Source organism: Ranitomeya imitator, chromosome 1, assembly GCF_032444005.1.
Source record: "Ranitomeya imitator isolate aRanImi1 chromosome 1, aRanImi1.pri, whole genome shotgun sequence".
Lineage (NCBI taxonomy): Eukaryota > Metazoa > Chordata > Amphibia > Anura > Dendrobatidae > Ranitomeya > Ranitomeya imitator.
This window is the reverse complement of record NC_091282.1, coordinates 228,284,425-228,298,676: the sequence shown is the minus strand read 5'-3', so window position 1 is coordinate 228,298,676 and position 14,252 is coordinate 228,284,425. Positions and strand designations below refer to the sequence as shown.

The 14,252-nt window shown below is 40.6% G+C and overlaps 1 protein-coding gene across 1 annotated transcript in view; it reads left to right on the top strand.

The window, feature by feature from the left end:
* Positions 1-12,918, top strand: part of CCDC60 (coiled-coil domain containing 60) — a 330,055-nt gene extending 317,137 nt beyond the window's left edge. Inside the window, exon 14 of the mRNA XM_069754456.1 lies at positions 12,561-12,918. Coding sequence (XP_069610557.1) covers positions 12,561-12,674 — 114 coding nt within the window. The 3' untranslated portion in view covers positions 12,675-12,918. The remainder of the gene's footprint in view (positions 1-12,560) is intronic.
* Positions 12,919-14,252: the final 1,334 nt, after the last annotated feature.

Genomic DNA, 14,252 nt, shown 5'->3' with positions numbered 1-14,252 from the left:
TCAAAATCATTGGACAAGTTAGCTTAGTAGCTTTTCATCTTCAACTTCCCAGAACAATGAAGATACGTCCAGTGTTGGATGTCTCCATACTAAAGCCATTTCTTCCAAATGCTTTCCATGGCATTGTCTACCAACTCTTGATACTATTGAAGTGGATGAGCAAGAACATTACATAGTTTAAAAGGTCCTGGGCTTCCGAATATTTAGAAACAAGTTGCAGTACTTAATAAATTGGGAAGGGTATGGCCCTGAAGATATCTCCTGGGAACTTGTTGAAAACATCAATGCTCCTCAAATGCTTAAAGTGTTTCACCAAAAATACTCACAAAAATCAAGTCAAGCATTGTCTGGAGGCTGCTGTTGAAAGGGGGAAAAAATGTCTGGATTCCTGTTGTCCTTCTAAAGTTTGACCACTAGTGGCTACTATTGTTCACCTTAATAATTGTGCTGCAATCCCACTTCTTATCACTTGAGTCTGCTGTTGTGTACTGCAATTGCCCTTTACTGAGATGGCAGATTCTGAACCTGAGGAATCCAGCTTGTCTCTTGTTGGGCCTACTTAAAGTCACATGTTTCTCTCACTCATAGCTTGAGTATTGTGTTTAGCTGTTAGTCTAGTTTCATTTTCCAGCTCCTGAACTTTCTTATCCAAATTTTTCTAATTTATCTATGCATTGTTTCCTACAACTCCTTTGGTATCTCCAAGAACTTCTATTACCACTTGCTGTTAGAGATGGGCAAACACAAACAGTAAAGTTCGGCATCCGTACCGAACACCAGGAAGTCTGTGTTACTGTTTGGGTTCGGCTACCCCAACACCGGGTGTTTGTTGCGCTGTCATGTGCATGGCAGTGCGGCAAACAGCGCTTCTGATCAGCAGTGAAATCATCCATGCCAGTGAGAGTTATGGTTCCCACTCTGCCAAAAGACAGCGTAAGCGCTCAGCTGTGATCGGAGGTATAAAGTTTACCTCCAGACCCTGGTGTCAGCTGCTGCCGCTAATAACATGGCATCCTGTAATTAAATTATTCCTGTAAATTTTACATTCAAAAAGTCTTCCCTTCTGAGCTCTGCCACGTGCCCAATCAGTAGTTTTCCCCCACATATGGGGTATCGGCGTACTCGGGAAAAATTGCAAAACAAATTTTGGGGTCCATTGTTTCCTGTTACCTTTGTGAAAATAAAAAAAAATTGGGTATAATGTAAAAATTCTGTGAAAAAGTTGAATGTTCCTTTTTTTCCTTCAACATTTCTTTAGTTCCTGTGAAGCACCTGAAGGGTTAATAAACTTCTTGAATATGGTTTTGAACACCTTAAGCTGTGAAATTTTTAGAATGGTGTCACTTTTGCCTATTTTCTGTCATATGGGCCCCTCAAACTCAAATGTAATGTTGTACCTAAAAAAAAAATGTTTTTTTTTAAATCTTGTTGGAAAGATGAGAAATCACTGGTCAACTTTTAAACCTTATAACAAACTAACAAAAAAAAATTATATTTCAAAAATTGTGCTTATGTAAAGTAGACATGTGGGAAATGTTATTTATGAACTATTTTGTGTGACATAACTCTCTCATTTAAGGACATAAAAATTAAGAGTCAGGAAGATGAAAACAGGCTTCGGGAGAAGTGGTCAATAACAATTGCCTATCTTTAGGACAGGTCATCAATATCTAATAGGTGGAGGTGCGACACCAGGCACCGATGCTGATCAGCTGTACCCGGTGCCAGAGTTGGTCGGTTGTGCTCTCTTCCAGGGCAGAGCAGCACAGCTCCGTCATTTGACTGGTGGCCCCAGTACAGTACTACAGATCCACCACTATTCATTCTAACAGGGCCGAATGTGCAGTTCCCAGCCGTGAACACTGAGCAGTTGACCTGTGCCGTTCAGTTATGTAACTGAGCTCCTTCGGCTGGCGACACTGTGAACAGATGATCAATGAGCGTGCCGCACCAATTTGGTATTGATGACCTATCCTAAGGATAAGGCCATTATTATTAAAGTACTGGACAAACCTTTTGAGGCTTTAATTGCTTCTGATAGAAAAGTACTTCAAAAATGTATTCTGTCTTCAATTAGTATTGTTTTCGCATTTCAGATTCTGATACATGCATAAACCGTTCCCCCCCCCCAAAAAAAAACCTCTCATTGGCAGCAAATGATTGAGTAGTCCTCTTTATAGGACGTCAATTGGTCTTAGCACAGGATCCTACTGTGGTGAAATGATCCTTTCAGCTCTCACAGCCTTTTGTTTATTTACAGTGTAATTATAACCTGCTGATTGCTTTTTGGCACCGCGAGCAGCCATAAAACCCTGATTAACGTTTCACATTTAAATTCAGATCCTCCTTATTTAAACAATATTCCAAAGTCTATTAAAATATATTTCCTCCTGTTGACAAGTCACAAACTAAAACAACAGATAAACACCTGAATTAATAAATATGGATAAATATAAAGCCGCTTGTTTTGCTCTATATTCTGTCATTCCAATCTGTATATTAACCATTTAGGAATGTACCTATTCCTGTCTGGAGCATACTACATTATTGCCTTAATACACTGACATTTATAAAAAAAGATCGAAAGGATCAGTTAAATGTTCTGTCAGATCTCTGAGTAAATATAATATATGCCAGTGGTGGCCATCTTCTAAAGCTTGGCCAGATATCCAGGGATCATTAATGCCAGTATTTTGCCATTCTCAACACCATCAAGGAGGGCAGCATGGTGGCTCAGTGGTTAGCACTACAGCCTTGCAGCGCAGGGTTCAAATCCCACCAAGAACAACATCTGCAAGGAGTTTGTATGTTCTCCCCAGGTTTGTATGGGTTTCCTCTGTGTTCTCCCATTTCCTCCCTAACTCCAAAGACATACTGATAGGGAATCTAGATTGTGAGCCCCATCGGGGACAGTGCAGACATCCCAGTCCAAAAGTCTTCATAACACATAAGCTTTTTAGAACATTAACTTTGTTTGCCTTTTGTAAATGTCTACACAGTTAATATGTAAACAAAGTTGTTTTTTTTCATGCTGCACTATTTGTCTAGAGTGCGCTACCCCAGTCAGGTTAATTCCCAGTGATTCACAGTTTTAAGTGAGCCCTAAAAGCACATGCTTTAGGTGGGCCTGTAACAACACCTATCTAATCTAACTTTTCTAACATTTCTGCTGAGAACCTGGTCCATTCTGTTTCCTGCACATTCCATTCATTCAGTAGCATTTTTCGATCTGTTACATATACTGACTGCTTCCCAAAGGCTTACACGTATAACCTTGTTTATTGTAAAGATGGTTGAACCATAGAATACAAGCACATTTTATCATTTATGCCCCTTCCCCATCCTGTTTCCTCATAGATTAAAATGTAATAAAAAAAATATTATTATACACATCTGAGATCTGAGTTTCTCCCAGGGAGTCAGAATTTTACAAATGCCCTAACTTAAATGACTAAAAAAAAATCACAATTATTGGTATTCTGTAGGACCAGGTAGGTAGAGAGAGTAGCAGCTGCTTTCTGCAGTGTTAAAGTTGGGAGCATAGATGCAGTGTCTGAGCAGCTGATGCATGTGCCGTCTGATGCACCTGTACATACTTGTTTATTGTACACATTCACACCTAACATTAGTATTAGGAGGAGTCAAATGTGCATGGTCTGTGTGGCTGATTGTTGTTGGTTGAATGATTGTCCATATGGCAACTTTAACGATGAGCCTTGTGGGCTATGGGATTTAGTGCATATTTTTAAACCCCGGGAACCAAAAGGGCTCTTTTCCCTATTGGTATCATGTAGTAAAATGCTGTATTAAATGGAATACGGCTTTAAAATATGATGACACACCACCACCGCAGACACCAGTATCCTCACAGCTACAGCCCCGAACGGGACTCCTACACCCACCCAGGGATCTAAGTCCTTTGCTCCGCTCCTACAATTCTAAAGTTTGAGAAAGACCCTGTGGGTCGAAACGTTACCTACCTTGAAACACTGCGGTGCTACCTTTATTTTGGTGTTTGTAATAAAGAAAACCACAATTTTTTGAGACAAAAATCAAATCTCTGAAAACCTTTCTTTGAGTGCGACTGTTGTTGTATGACCATAATCTGGAGCATCCCTCCGTGTTCAGTCTACACCACCCATAGCGAGAGTGCACGTCTTGTTCTACAATATTAAAATATGATGAAGCATTTAGTTGCCAAAAGTTTCAAAGTAGTTATTTTTCTACAATGAAGATACAAATATGATATTGCTATATATACGCTCTTTGGTTCCTTTTTTACTTGTTAGATTAATATTCCAGTACATAGCATACTTTACATATGGTCTACAGACACAATATTCTCTAATTTTCTGAAGACATGACTTCAAATTAATACTATTTTATTCATCAAAATCACCTTTCAACACTATACATTTAATATATCGATCAAAAAATAATTATAATCTAGTAGAGAAAAAAATGTTATCCTGTTCTGCAAACCACGACTTACCGTAATTATTTTTTTGTTCTCGGAAAGAGGTAATAATCAAAGGGGCAAAATCAGGAGAATATGGCAGATGATTGACAATTTCAGATCCCATTTCATTGAGTTTCGCAGGGCTGTACAAGACTTGTGGACCGGAGCATTATCCTGCAAAAAATGAGACGCCTTTGAGAAGTTTTTGCTGAAGTTCCAATCTTCCAATGACATGGATAACTTTTCTTAATCACAATTTCAAACTGACATAACCTGTTCTGCTAAAACTTAGCATGTTCACTTTTCAGAGTTAATACTTGTTTCCATATCAACGGAGTTTCATTTTGTCTGATAAAAATAATCAAAATCAACTATGTATTAATACCTCCTCATATATAGAATGATGTTGTCTAATATCATAGATAGACCATATGTCAACAAAATACATTTCCAGTTGAAAATTTGGAAAATCTAGAAGAAGGTGGCCCTGAGCCGGAAATCAAAAATATATGACATCTCTGCAAAATGTATTATAGTTGCCTTTGTTTTTAGCCATCCAGATAAATGCAGTCTCACAATTCTTTTGACAAGGTGCAAAAATTAGGGTTATAGGATCGGCCTATATACAATTATACAAATACAGTTATATGAAAAAGTTTGGGCACCCTGTTGTGAATTCTGTGGCTGAATTCACTCCTGTGGTCACAAGTGGTACTGCAGCTTCTGAGCTTCCTCCCTCAGGTGTTCTGGTGAGCTCGTTAACTACTGTTATGTTTGCTAATGACAGGTGTTATGAAGGCAATCCAGAAACACAGTGTGCTTAGCGATCAGAGCGCACACAGTGATCTGACAAATACCCAAAAATACAAGAACGAGCTCTGAGACGTGGAAACTCTGTAGACTGCACACCTGATCCTATCCTAAACACAACTAAAAGCGGCTGTGGATTGCGCCTAACAACTACCTAGGCAACTCGGCACAGCCTAAGAAACTAGCTAGCCTGAAGATAGAAAAATAGGCCTGACTTGCCCCAGAGAAATTCCCCAAAGGAAAAGGCAGCCCCCCACATATAATGACTGTGAGTAAGATGAAAAGACAAAACGTAGGGATGAAATAGATTCAGCAAAGTGGGGCCCGATATTCTAGGACAGAGCGAGGACAGTAAAGCGAACTTTGCAGTCTACAAAAAACCCTAAAGCAAAACCACGCAAAGGGGGCAAAAAAAAACCACCGTGCCGAACTAACGGCACGGCGGTACACCCTTTGCGTCTCAGAGCTTCCAGCAAAACAAAAGACAAGCTGGACAGAAAAAAAGCAACAAAAAAGCAAAAAGCACTTAGCTATACAGAGCAGCAGGTCACAGGAACAATCAGGAGAAGCTCAGATCCAACACTGAAACATTGACAAGGAGCAAGGATAGCAGCATCAGGCGGAGTTAAGTAATGAAGCAGTTAACGAGCTCACCAGAACACCTGAGGGAGGAAGCTCAGAAGCTGCAGTACCACTTGTGACCACAGGAGTGAATTCAGCCACAGAATTCACAACAGCACCCCTATTAATCTTAAGCTTAATATTTTATAAAAATAGTTTTTTTTGCAACAGCTATTTCAGTTTCATATATCTAATAACTGTTGGACACAGTATTGCTTCTGCCTTGAAATGAGGTTTATTGTACTAACAGAAAATCTGCAATCTGCATTCAAACAAAATTTGACAGGTGCATAAGTATGGGCACCCCACCAGAAAAGTGACATTAATATTTAGTAGATCCTCCTTTTGCAAAAATAACAGCCTCTAGTCGCTTCCTGTAGCTTTTAATGAGTTCCTGGATCCTAGATGAAGGTATTTTTGACCATTCCTCTTTACAAAACAATTCCAGTTCAGTTAAGTTTGATGGTCGCCGAACATGGACAATGATATTCAGGTCTGGGGACTGGGATGGCCATTCCAGAACAGTGTAATTGTTCCTCTGCATGAATGCCTGAGTAGATTTGGAGCAGTGTTTTGGATCATTGTCTTGCTGAAACATCCATCTCCTGTGTAACTTCAACTTTGTCACTGATTCATGAACATTATTGTCAAGAATCTGCTGATACTGAGAGGAATCCATGCGTCCCTCAACTTTAACAAGATTCCCAGTGCCGACATTGGCATGATTGAACCTCCACCAAATTTTACTGTGGGTAGCAAGTGTTTTTCTTGGAATGCTGTGTTTTTTGGCCACCATGCATAACGCCTTTTTTGTATGACCAAACAACTCAATCTTGGTTTCATCAGTCCACAGGACCTTCCAAAAAGAAATTGGCTTCTCCAAATGTGCTTTTGCATACCTCAGCCGACTCTGTGGCGTGCTTGCAGAAACGGCTTCTTTTGCATCACTCTCCCATACAGCTTCTCCTTGTGCAAAGTGCATTGTATAGTTGACCGATGCACAGTGACACCATCTGCAGCAAGTTGATGCTGCAGCTCTCTGGAGGTGGTCTGCAGATTGTCCTTGGCTGATCTCACCATTCTTCTTCTCTGCCTTTCTGATGTTTTTCTTGGCCTTCCACTTCTGGCCTTAACAAGAACTGTACCTGTGTTCTTCCATTTCCTTACTATGTTCCTCACAGTGGAAATTGACAGGTTAAATCTCTGAGACAGCTTTTTGTATCCTTCCCCTGAACAACTATGTTGAATAATCTGTTTTCAGATCATTAGACAGTTGTTTTGAGGAGCCCATGATGCCACTCTTCAGAGGAGATTCAAACAGGAGAACAACTTGCAAGTGGCCACTTTAAGTAGCTTTTCTCATTATTGCATACACCTGGCTATGAAGATCAAAGCTCAATGAGGTTAGAAAACCAAAAAAAGTGCTTTAGTAAGTCAGTAAAAAGTAGGTAGGAGTATTTAAAACAAGAAAATGATAAAGGTGCCCATACTTATGCACCTGTCAAATTTTGTTTGAATGCAGATTGCTCATTTTCTGTTAGTACAATAAACCTCATTTCAAGGCAGAAACATTACTGTGGCCAACAGTTATTAGATATATGAAACTGAAATAGCTGTTGCAAAAAAAACAATTTTTCTAAAGCATTAAGCTTAAGATTAATAGGGGTGCCCAAACTTTTTCATATAACTGTATATGATCATTTCAGATGCACTTTATACTCACATGCAGCTATGGAAAGGCATTAACATTTATGAAGACTACATGCTACAGATGTAAGAAAAAAGCTATTTGACATAAACAAATATACCAAATATGTTTTTTAATATGGTAACAGTACTGCATACAATAAAAAAGCAAGCTAAAAAGACAAACACACCAAAAAATTACCAGAAAATCAAAACAGCTTTCCAATGCAAAACAATACTGAGACAATACAGTCTTTAGCCATGTTGCACTTAACAATTACACTTAGGTCCAGAAATATTTGGACAATGACGGAATCTTCGTGATTTGGGCTCTGCATGCAACTAATTTTTCTTTAGCCCCTTCATGAGATGCGCCATATATGTACAGTGCATGTAGTGTCTCCGCCTTTGATGCAAGCTCCAGCGATGAGCCTGCATATTTTCCAGCACACGGCATTTGCCCCTAACTGCTGCTGGTGGAATCGTAATCAACCTGTGGCTGTTAACATGTTAAATGCCGCAATCAATATCTGACAGCGGCATTTAACATGCATGTGTCGGAAATGCATCACAAACCCCCCCCATCGGCGCCCTTGTCACATGATTGCGGGTCGCCGATGGGTTGGCATGACAATCCGGGGTCTGCAGTTGTCATAGCTGATGTGCTATGAGTTCCAGCCATTGGCCAGCGTTCATAGCAGATGAGCATTTCTGCTACACAGTGTTAGGTGTCAAGTTCCCACCGCTGCACAGGGGGAATCTTGAACCATGTCTGCTACGGTCTCCCATTCTCCAGCCGCAGTGGAACCTGCTCAGCGGAGACGTCGGTCCCAGCGTCTGGCTCAGCCTGATACTGTGCGAATGGTTACTGCTGCCTTTCCAGATTCTGCCTTTGTAGCCAGCACTGGTCAGCGGCAAGCAGGCTTTTCTGGGACGAAGTCCTGCTTTTCACACACTGAGCATGCCCACGGGAGGACCTCTCATTGGAGGTCGGGGGTCACAGGCTCAGGTCCTGTAGCAGCTCCTATTGGTCCACCTGCAAGGTCCTGAAGAGCTGCAACTATAAAAGGTTTGCATGGCTGCACAGCCAAGCGCTAGTATCAAATGTGTTTTGCTTATGCCAGTGGATACTACACCACTCTATTCATGTGTGGTATGAAGCTGTAGATTTGGTACTGTACACTCAGGCAGGCAGCTAGCATCAGTGGGGGCAATTAGCCTTCGCCTAGCATCTGGTTCCTTCATGTGTGCGGTTAGCACAGAAGAGTTCCAGAGCAAGCACAACCCTAGTTAGGGTATTAGTTTTGTGTACAGCGCGACTCTGTGAGGCAACAAAGATCGCTTCCAGTTCACACGGGGTGAAGCTTAACCCACGTGTGAGCTTAGACTTTATCCGCCGTTACTTAGCAGCAGATACCTCTGCATGGTGGACCCCGGGCTGCGAACGCACCTTGTAGCTACCTATCTATACTCGGTGCGTTCCACTAGCCCTAACAGAGGTTCCTATGGAGACTATTGAAGCCAGTAAAAAAATGGAAAAAAATGTTTTGAAAAAATATAAAAGTTCAAATCATCTCCCTTTAACCTCATTCAAAATAAAACAAAAATCAAAAACACACATATTTGGTATTGCCATGTTCAGAAATGCCTGATCTATCAAAATATAAAAAGAATCAGATCGGTAGACGACGTAACGAGAAAAAAAATTAATAACGCCAGATTTACCGGAGCTACCGCCTCACCAACACCGGAGCTCCTGCAACCCTCAACCTACTGTCTCCTTCCCCATAATCCTGTAGAATGTAAGCCCGCAAGGGCAGGGTCCTCGCCCCTCTGTATCAGTCCGTCATTGTTAGTTTGTTTACTGTATGTGATATTTGTAACTTGTATGTAACCCCTTCTCATGTACAGCACCATGGAATCAATGGTGCTATATAAATAAATAATAATAATAATAATAATTTACGATTTTTTTTTCAGTTGCCACAACATTGCAACATCAGGAGATCGAAACATTGTATCTCTCCAAAAATCGTATCGATAAAAACGTCAGTTCAGCACCCAAAAAATTAAATAAGCCCTCACCCAGCCCCAGATCTCGGAAAATAATGCTTTTTTTTTTTTACAAATTATGGAATTTTTTTGACCACTAAAATAAAAAAGAACCTAGACATGTTGGCTATCTGTGAACTTGTAATGACATGGAGAATCATATTGGCAGGTCAGTTTTAGCATTTGATGAACATGGTAAAAAAAAACAACAATTGTGGAATTGAACTTTTTTTCTAATTTCACCGCACTTGGAATTTTTTCCAGCTTTCCAGTACATTATTTGGTAAAATAAGTGGTGTTATTCAAAAGTACAACTCTTCCTGCAATATACAAGCCCTCACATGTTGATGAAAAAATAAAAATGTTATTGCTCTGGGAAGAAAGTGAGCGAAAAAATACAGAAACTCACAAATAGAAATTAGCCCTGGCGTGAAGGGGTTCAAATAAAATAACTGAAGTGTAAACTTTCAGGTTTAAAGGGAACCTGTCACCCCCAAAATCGAAGGTGAACTAAGCCCACCAGCATCAGGGGCTTATCTACAGCATTCTGTAATACTGTAGATAAGCCCCCAATGTATCCTGAAAGATGAGAAAAAGAGGTTAGATTATACTCACCCATCCTGGTACGATCGGCGTCGCGGTCCGGGGCATCCCATCTTCTTACGATGACATCCTCTTGTATTCACGCTGCGGCTCCGGCGCAGGCGTACTTTGTCTGCCCTGTTGAGGGCAGAGCAAAGTACTGCAGTGCGCAGGCGCCGGGAAAGGTCAGAATGGCCCAGCGCCTGCGCACTGCAGTACTTTGGTCTGCCCTCAACAGGGCAGAAAAAGTATGCCTGCGCTGGAGCCACAGCGTGAAGACAATAAGAGGGCATCATCGTAAGAAGATGGGAGGCCCCGGACCAGGCGTAATGCCGATCGGACCGGCCTGCAGCGGGAACGCCCCTGGGTGAGTATAATCTAACCTGTTTTTCTCATCTTTCAGGATACATCGGGGGCTTATCTACAGCATTACAGAATGCTACAAATAAGCCCCTGATGCTGGTGGGCTTAGCTCACCTTCGATTTTGAGGGTGACAGGTTCCCTTTAATTATAGGGGTGGAACAAAAGTATCCTGTGAAATGTTTAGGAATTGCAACCATTTGTCTATGTAAATACTTTTATGTCCAAAAATATAATTTTTATTGTACATCAACTATTTTTATACAAAGCCTCCTCATTTTAGAAATTGACAAATTAACTTTACAATAAATAAAATGCTAATTTTTAATACTTTGTAGAGAATAATTTGCAAACAATGACTGCCTGAAGTCATGGACATCCCCAAAAGCTAGGTTTCCTCCTTTCAAATACATGTTTTATTGTTTTGAGATATGGCGATTGACTCGGCCATCGCAGAATATTTTATTTTGGGTAATTGTCCATCTGTACTGTGAAGCACCGGTCACTCAACCTTGTTGTATTTGGTTAAATCTGAGCAGAAAGTATAGCCCTGTACATTTAAGAATTAATCTGGCTACTTCTATTTTAACTCACATTATCAATAAACACTAGTGGCTCCCTACCATTGCAAGCCATGCATGCCCATGCCTCCACCATGTTTTACAGAGGATGTTGTGTACTTTGGATCATGAGTCGTTCTAAGCCTTCTCCATTCATTCCTTTTCCCATCATTCTGGCACAGGTTGATTTTTGTTTCATCTGTCCAAAGAATGCTTTTCCAGAACTGAGCTGGCTTCTTCTTTTTTTACGAAGTCTAATGTGGACTTTCTATATTTTAGGCCAAGTAATGGGTTGCACCTTGTGGTGAACTCTGTGTCTTCTTTTTATGGTAAAGTTAGATACTGAAACACATACTTCCTGGAGAGTGTTCTTCACTTGCGTGGATGTTGTGATGTTTTTTTTTAAACCATGGAAAAGATTGTTCGATCATCCACCACTCTTGTCGCTACTCTGTTATCAGATGTCCAGGGACCAGGGACTCCTTCCTTGTCCTAACACTAGGTGATGCCCTAGCTCGCCCGATTCCACGGGTTACTTCTGAAGGTGAAGATGCCGAGGCCACTTACCTTGCTTTAGCTCCTGAATCTGCCGTCAGTCTGTACCCTTCCCCCACCCAGGGGAGAGAGGAGTAGTAGTGCACCATAGTACACCAACCAGACTAACAAGGTAGTACAAACAGGGGTAATGGAAAATACCAAACATACAAATATACAATACACTCACATATAACAGAGGTAAACACTGAGGAGTGAAGGATCAGGTTAAACCAAAGTAGTAGAAGAAAGGGAATTAACACACTCAGAAAACCAAGCAACTGTCACAGATAAATCCACCAACCGCCTACTCAAATACACACCAACACCCTCCAAGCCATGCAGCATTGGCTACCTCTGAGGATGTGTGCTGCTCTTAAAAAAAATCCCTATATTTCCTAGGCGCTAGTTTATCCTATTTTATGGGGCCGTGTCACATGTAGTCCAGGCTATATACCTGACTTGTTATGTTGTTGAAGACACATTTTTTACATTTAAAAATTGGTTTATGGTCTCTTTTTAGCTTTTTGGTAAGTGTATACTGTTTTTAGGAGATGATTGGGGTATAAATATAATTAGAGGTGAGTATACTTCATATAAGCACATTACGTGGAGGACTCCAACAATACAGCAGATATAATTAGTAACTTTATGACAATGACTGTAAGAAACATATAGGCAATACAGTGCTAGAATCAAGGTGTTTGTATGCTGTCTTCAGATAATAACAAAATCACTGACAACTCTTTTGAAAAGTTACATATTATAAAATAAATACATGTATAATGTAATCCTTTACAGAGATACTTTTTACAGCAGAATACAATTTTTAAAAAGTTAAATGGTTTACTTCCCATAATGGCTTATGTTTTCCTTATTGCTTTCTGTATTGCAGTTTGTAAGAGAACATCTAGTACAGATGCCTTTAGAGGATTATATAACATGGCTTCAGGCTCGACTGGCTTCTTCACCATCTAGTAGAGCTCAAAGTGCACCACCACAAAGATGACCTCAGCAAGTCTCATAATATTGTATCACCGACAGCCAAAGATACATCCTACTTGTCTTTGAGCACTTGAGTTTTTCATTTTTTTCACATTTTAAATGATAATGAGGAAACAGACGACATGGCTATGCTTTGTTTTTTTCATTTTGTTAAATATTTAATTTTGACTTTTCTGTATGGTAACTGAGAATAAAGCTATAAATGTGTCATGGTTGTGGACAGGGTTATTTCCCTGTCCTCTTAGGGTTAATTTTGTATGGCCTTCTTTTGGTTTGGGGAGGGCTATATTACCCGCCTTTGTCTGCTGATTCTTGCCAGTGATACATCTGTTCTGGCTGTGTGTCTGACCCCCTGGTGTGCTTGCATACTGTGTAGTCTGTTTGCCTTCTCGTGTATGATCTGGTCCATGTTCTCGATCTGTGCTTTGCTTTGTGATTCTGTGCTTACTGTCTGTTTCTGGTTCTGACCTTTGGCTTGGTACTCTAACTTCCCTTCTTCAGCTATCTGACCCTTTGCTACGTCCTGACCACTCTCAGCATCTCACTCTTTGGCACTTTCAGACCTCTCTCTGGTTTCACCGGTCACCGCGGCTACTCGGCATCTGGCTCCACCTCCGGCCACTCCCCCGGTGGTCACGTGTTTCAGGTCCTGCGCTCCGGCAGGTAAGCTCACCGCAGCGCTCCCCTCTCATCCCCTGTCCATCTGTATCTCGTGCACAGACTCCTGCTGAAAGTCTGCAGCAGGGTTCTTGATAAAATGTAAGTAGTGCTCACAGACAGTGTAAGCTGATAATAAAGCGCCACTTCAGCGGGTTTTTTGTTTTTAATTTCAGCATTGGAGTGGTAGAACTTAACCATGTTATACTCTCCAATCGCCATCTTCAGTTATTTACAGCGCCACTCTAGTTTTGATACGCTGTCTTGTGACCGCAGCTTCTGATTCATCAGAAGTCAGAGATATCGGTCTGAAACTCTCAATGTAAGTCTATCAGGACCTTGCTCTGGTTCTCATAGACTTACATTGAGTTGTGATTTCTGTCTCGCCAGCAAACAGTGGAGCGATCCAGCAGGTTACAAAGTGCAGAAGATGAAGAGGGTGGCTGATAAGTATAATACTAGGGGCGAGGAACTTACATTAGTGACACCAGTCCACTGGTAAAATTTTAAAAAAACTGGAGTAGTGCTTTAATTCTTCTAACGGATTTTTGAAGGCTTGGTATCAGATGGCTATTTGTTCTAATGGGAATTGCAGGCAGATCCTGACTTAGGTGCATCAAACTTACATACTGCTCATATTTAAAAATATGAAAAATAGTCCCAAAGTCATTTTAAACTAATAATAGTATCATGCATCCAGTGGCATGTATATGCTAAATAGCATATTAATAGCAGACAAGAAACGACTCAATATATAAGATACAACAGGAGAACAATGAGTCAGAGAAATATGCCAGTATAAACAAATGTGAAAAAGCTTTATTAATGTGAAAATAAAACAAACAAAGAAACAGAACTGTTTATACAAAGTGTCAAACAGTTCTAATGAGCAACCAATACAATGTATAGCCGTACAAACAACAGG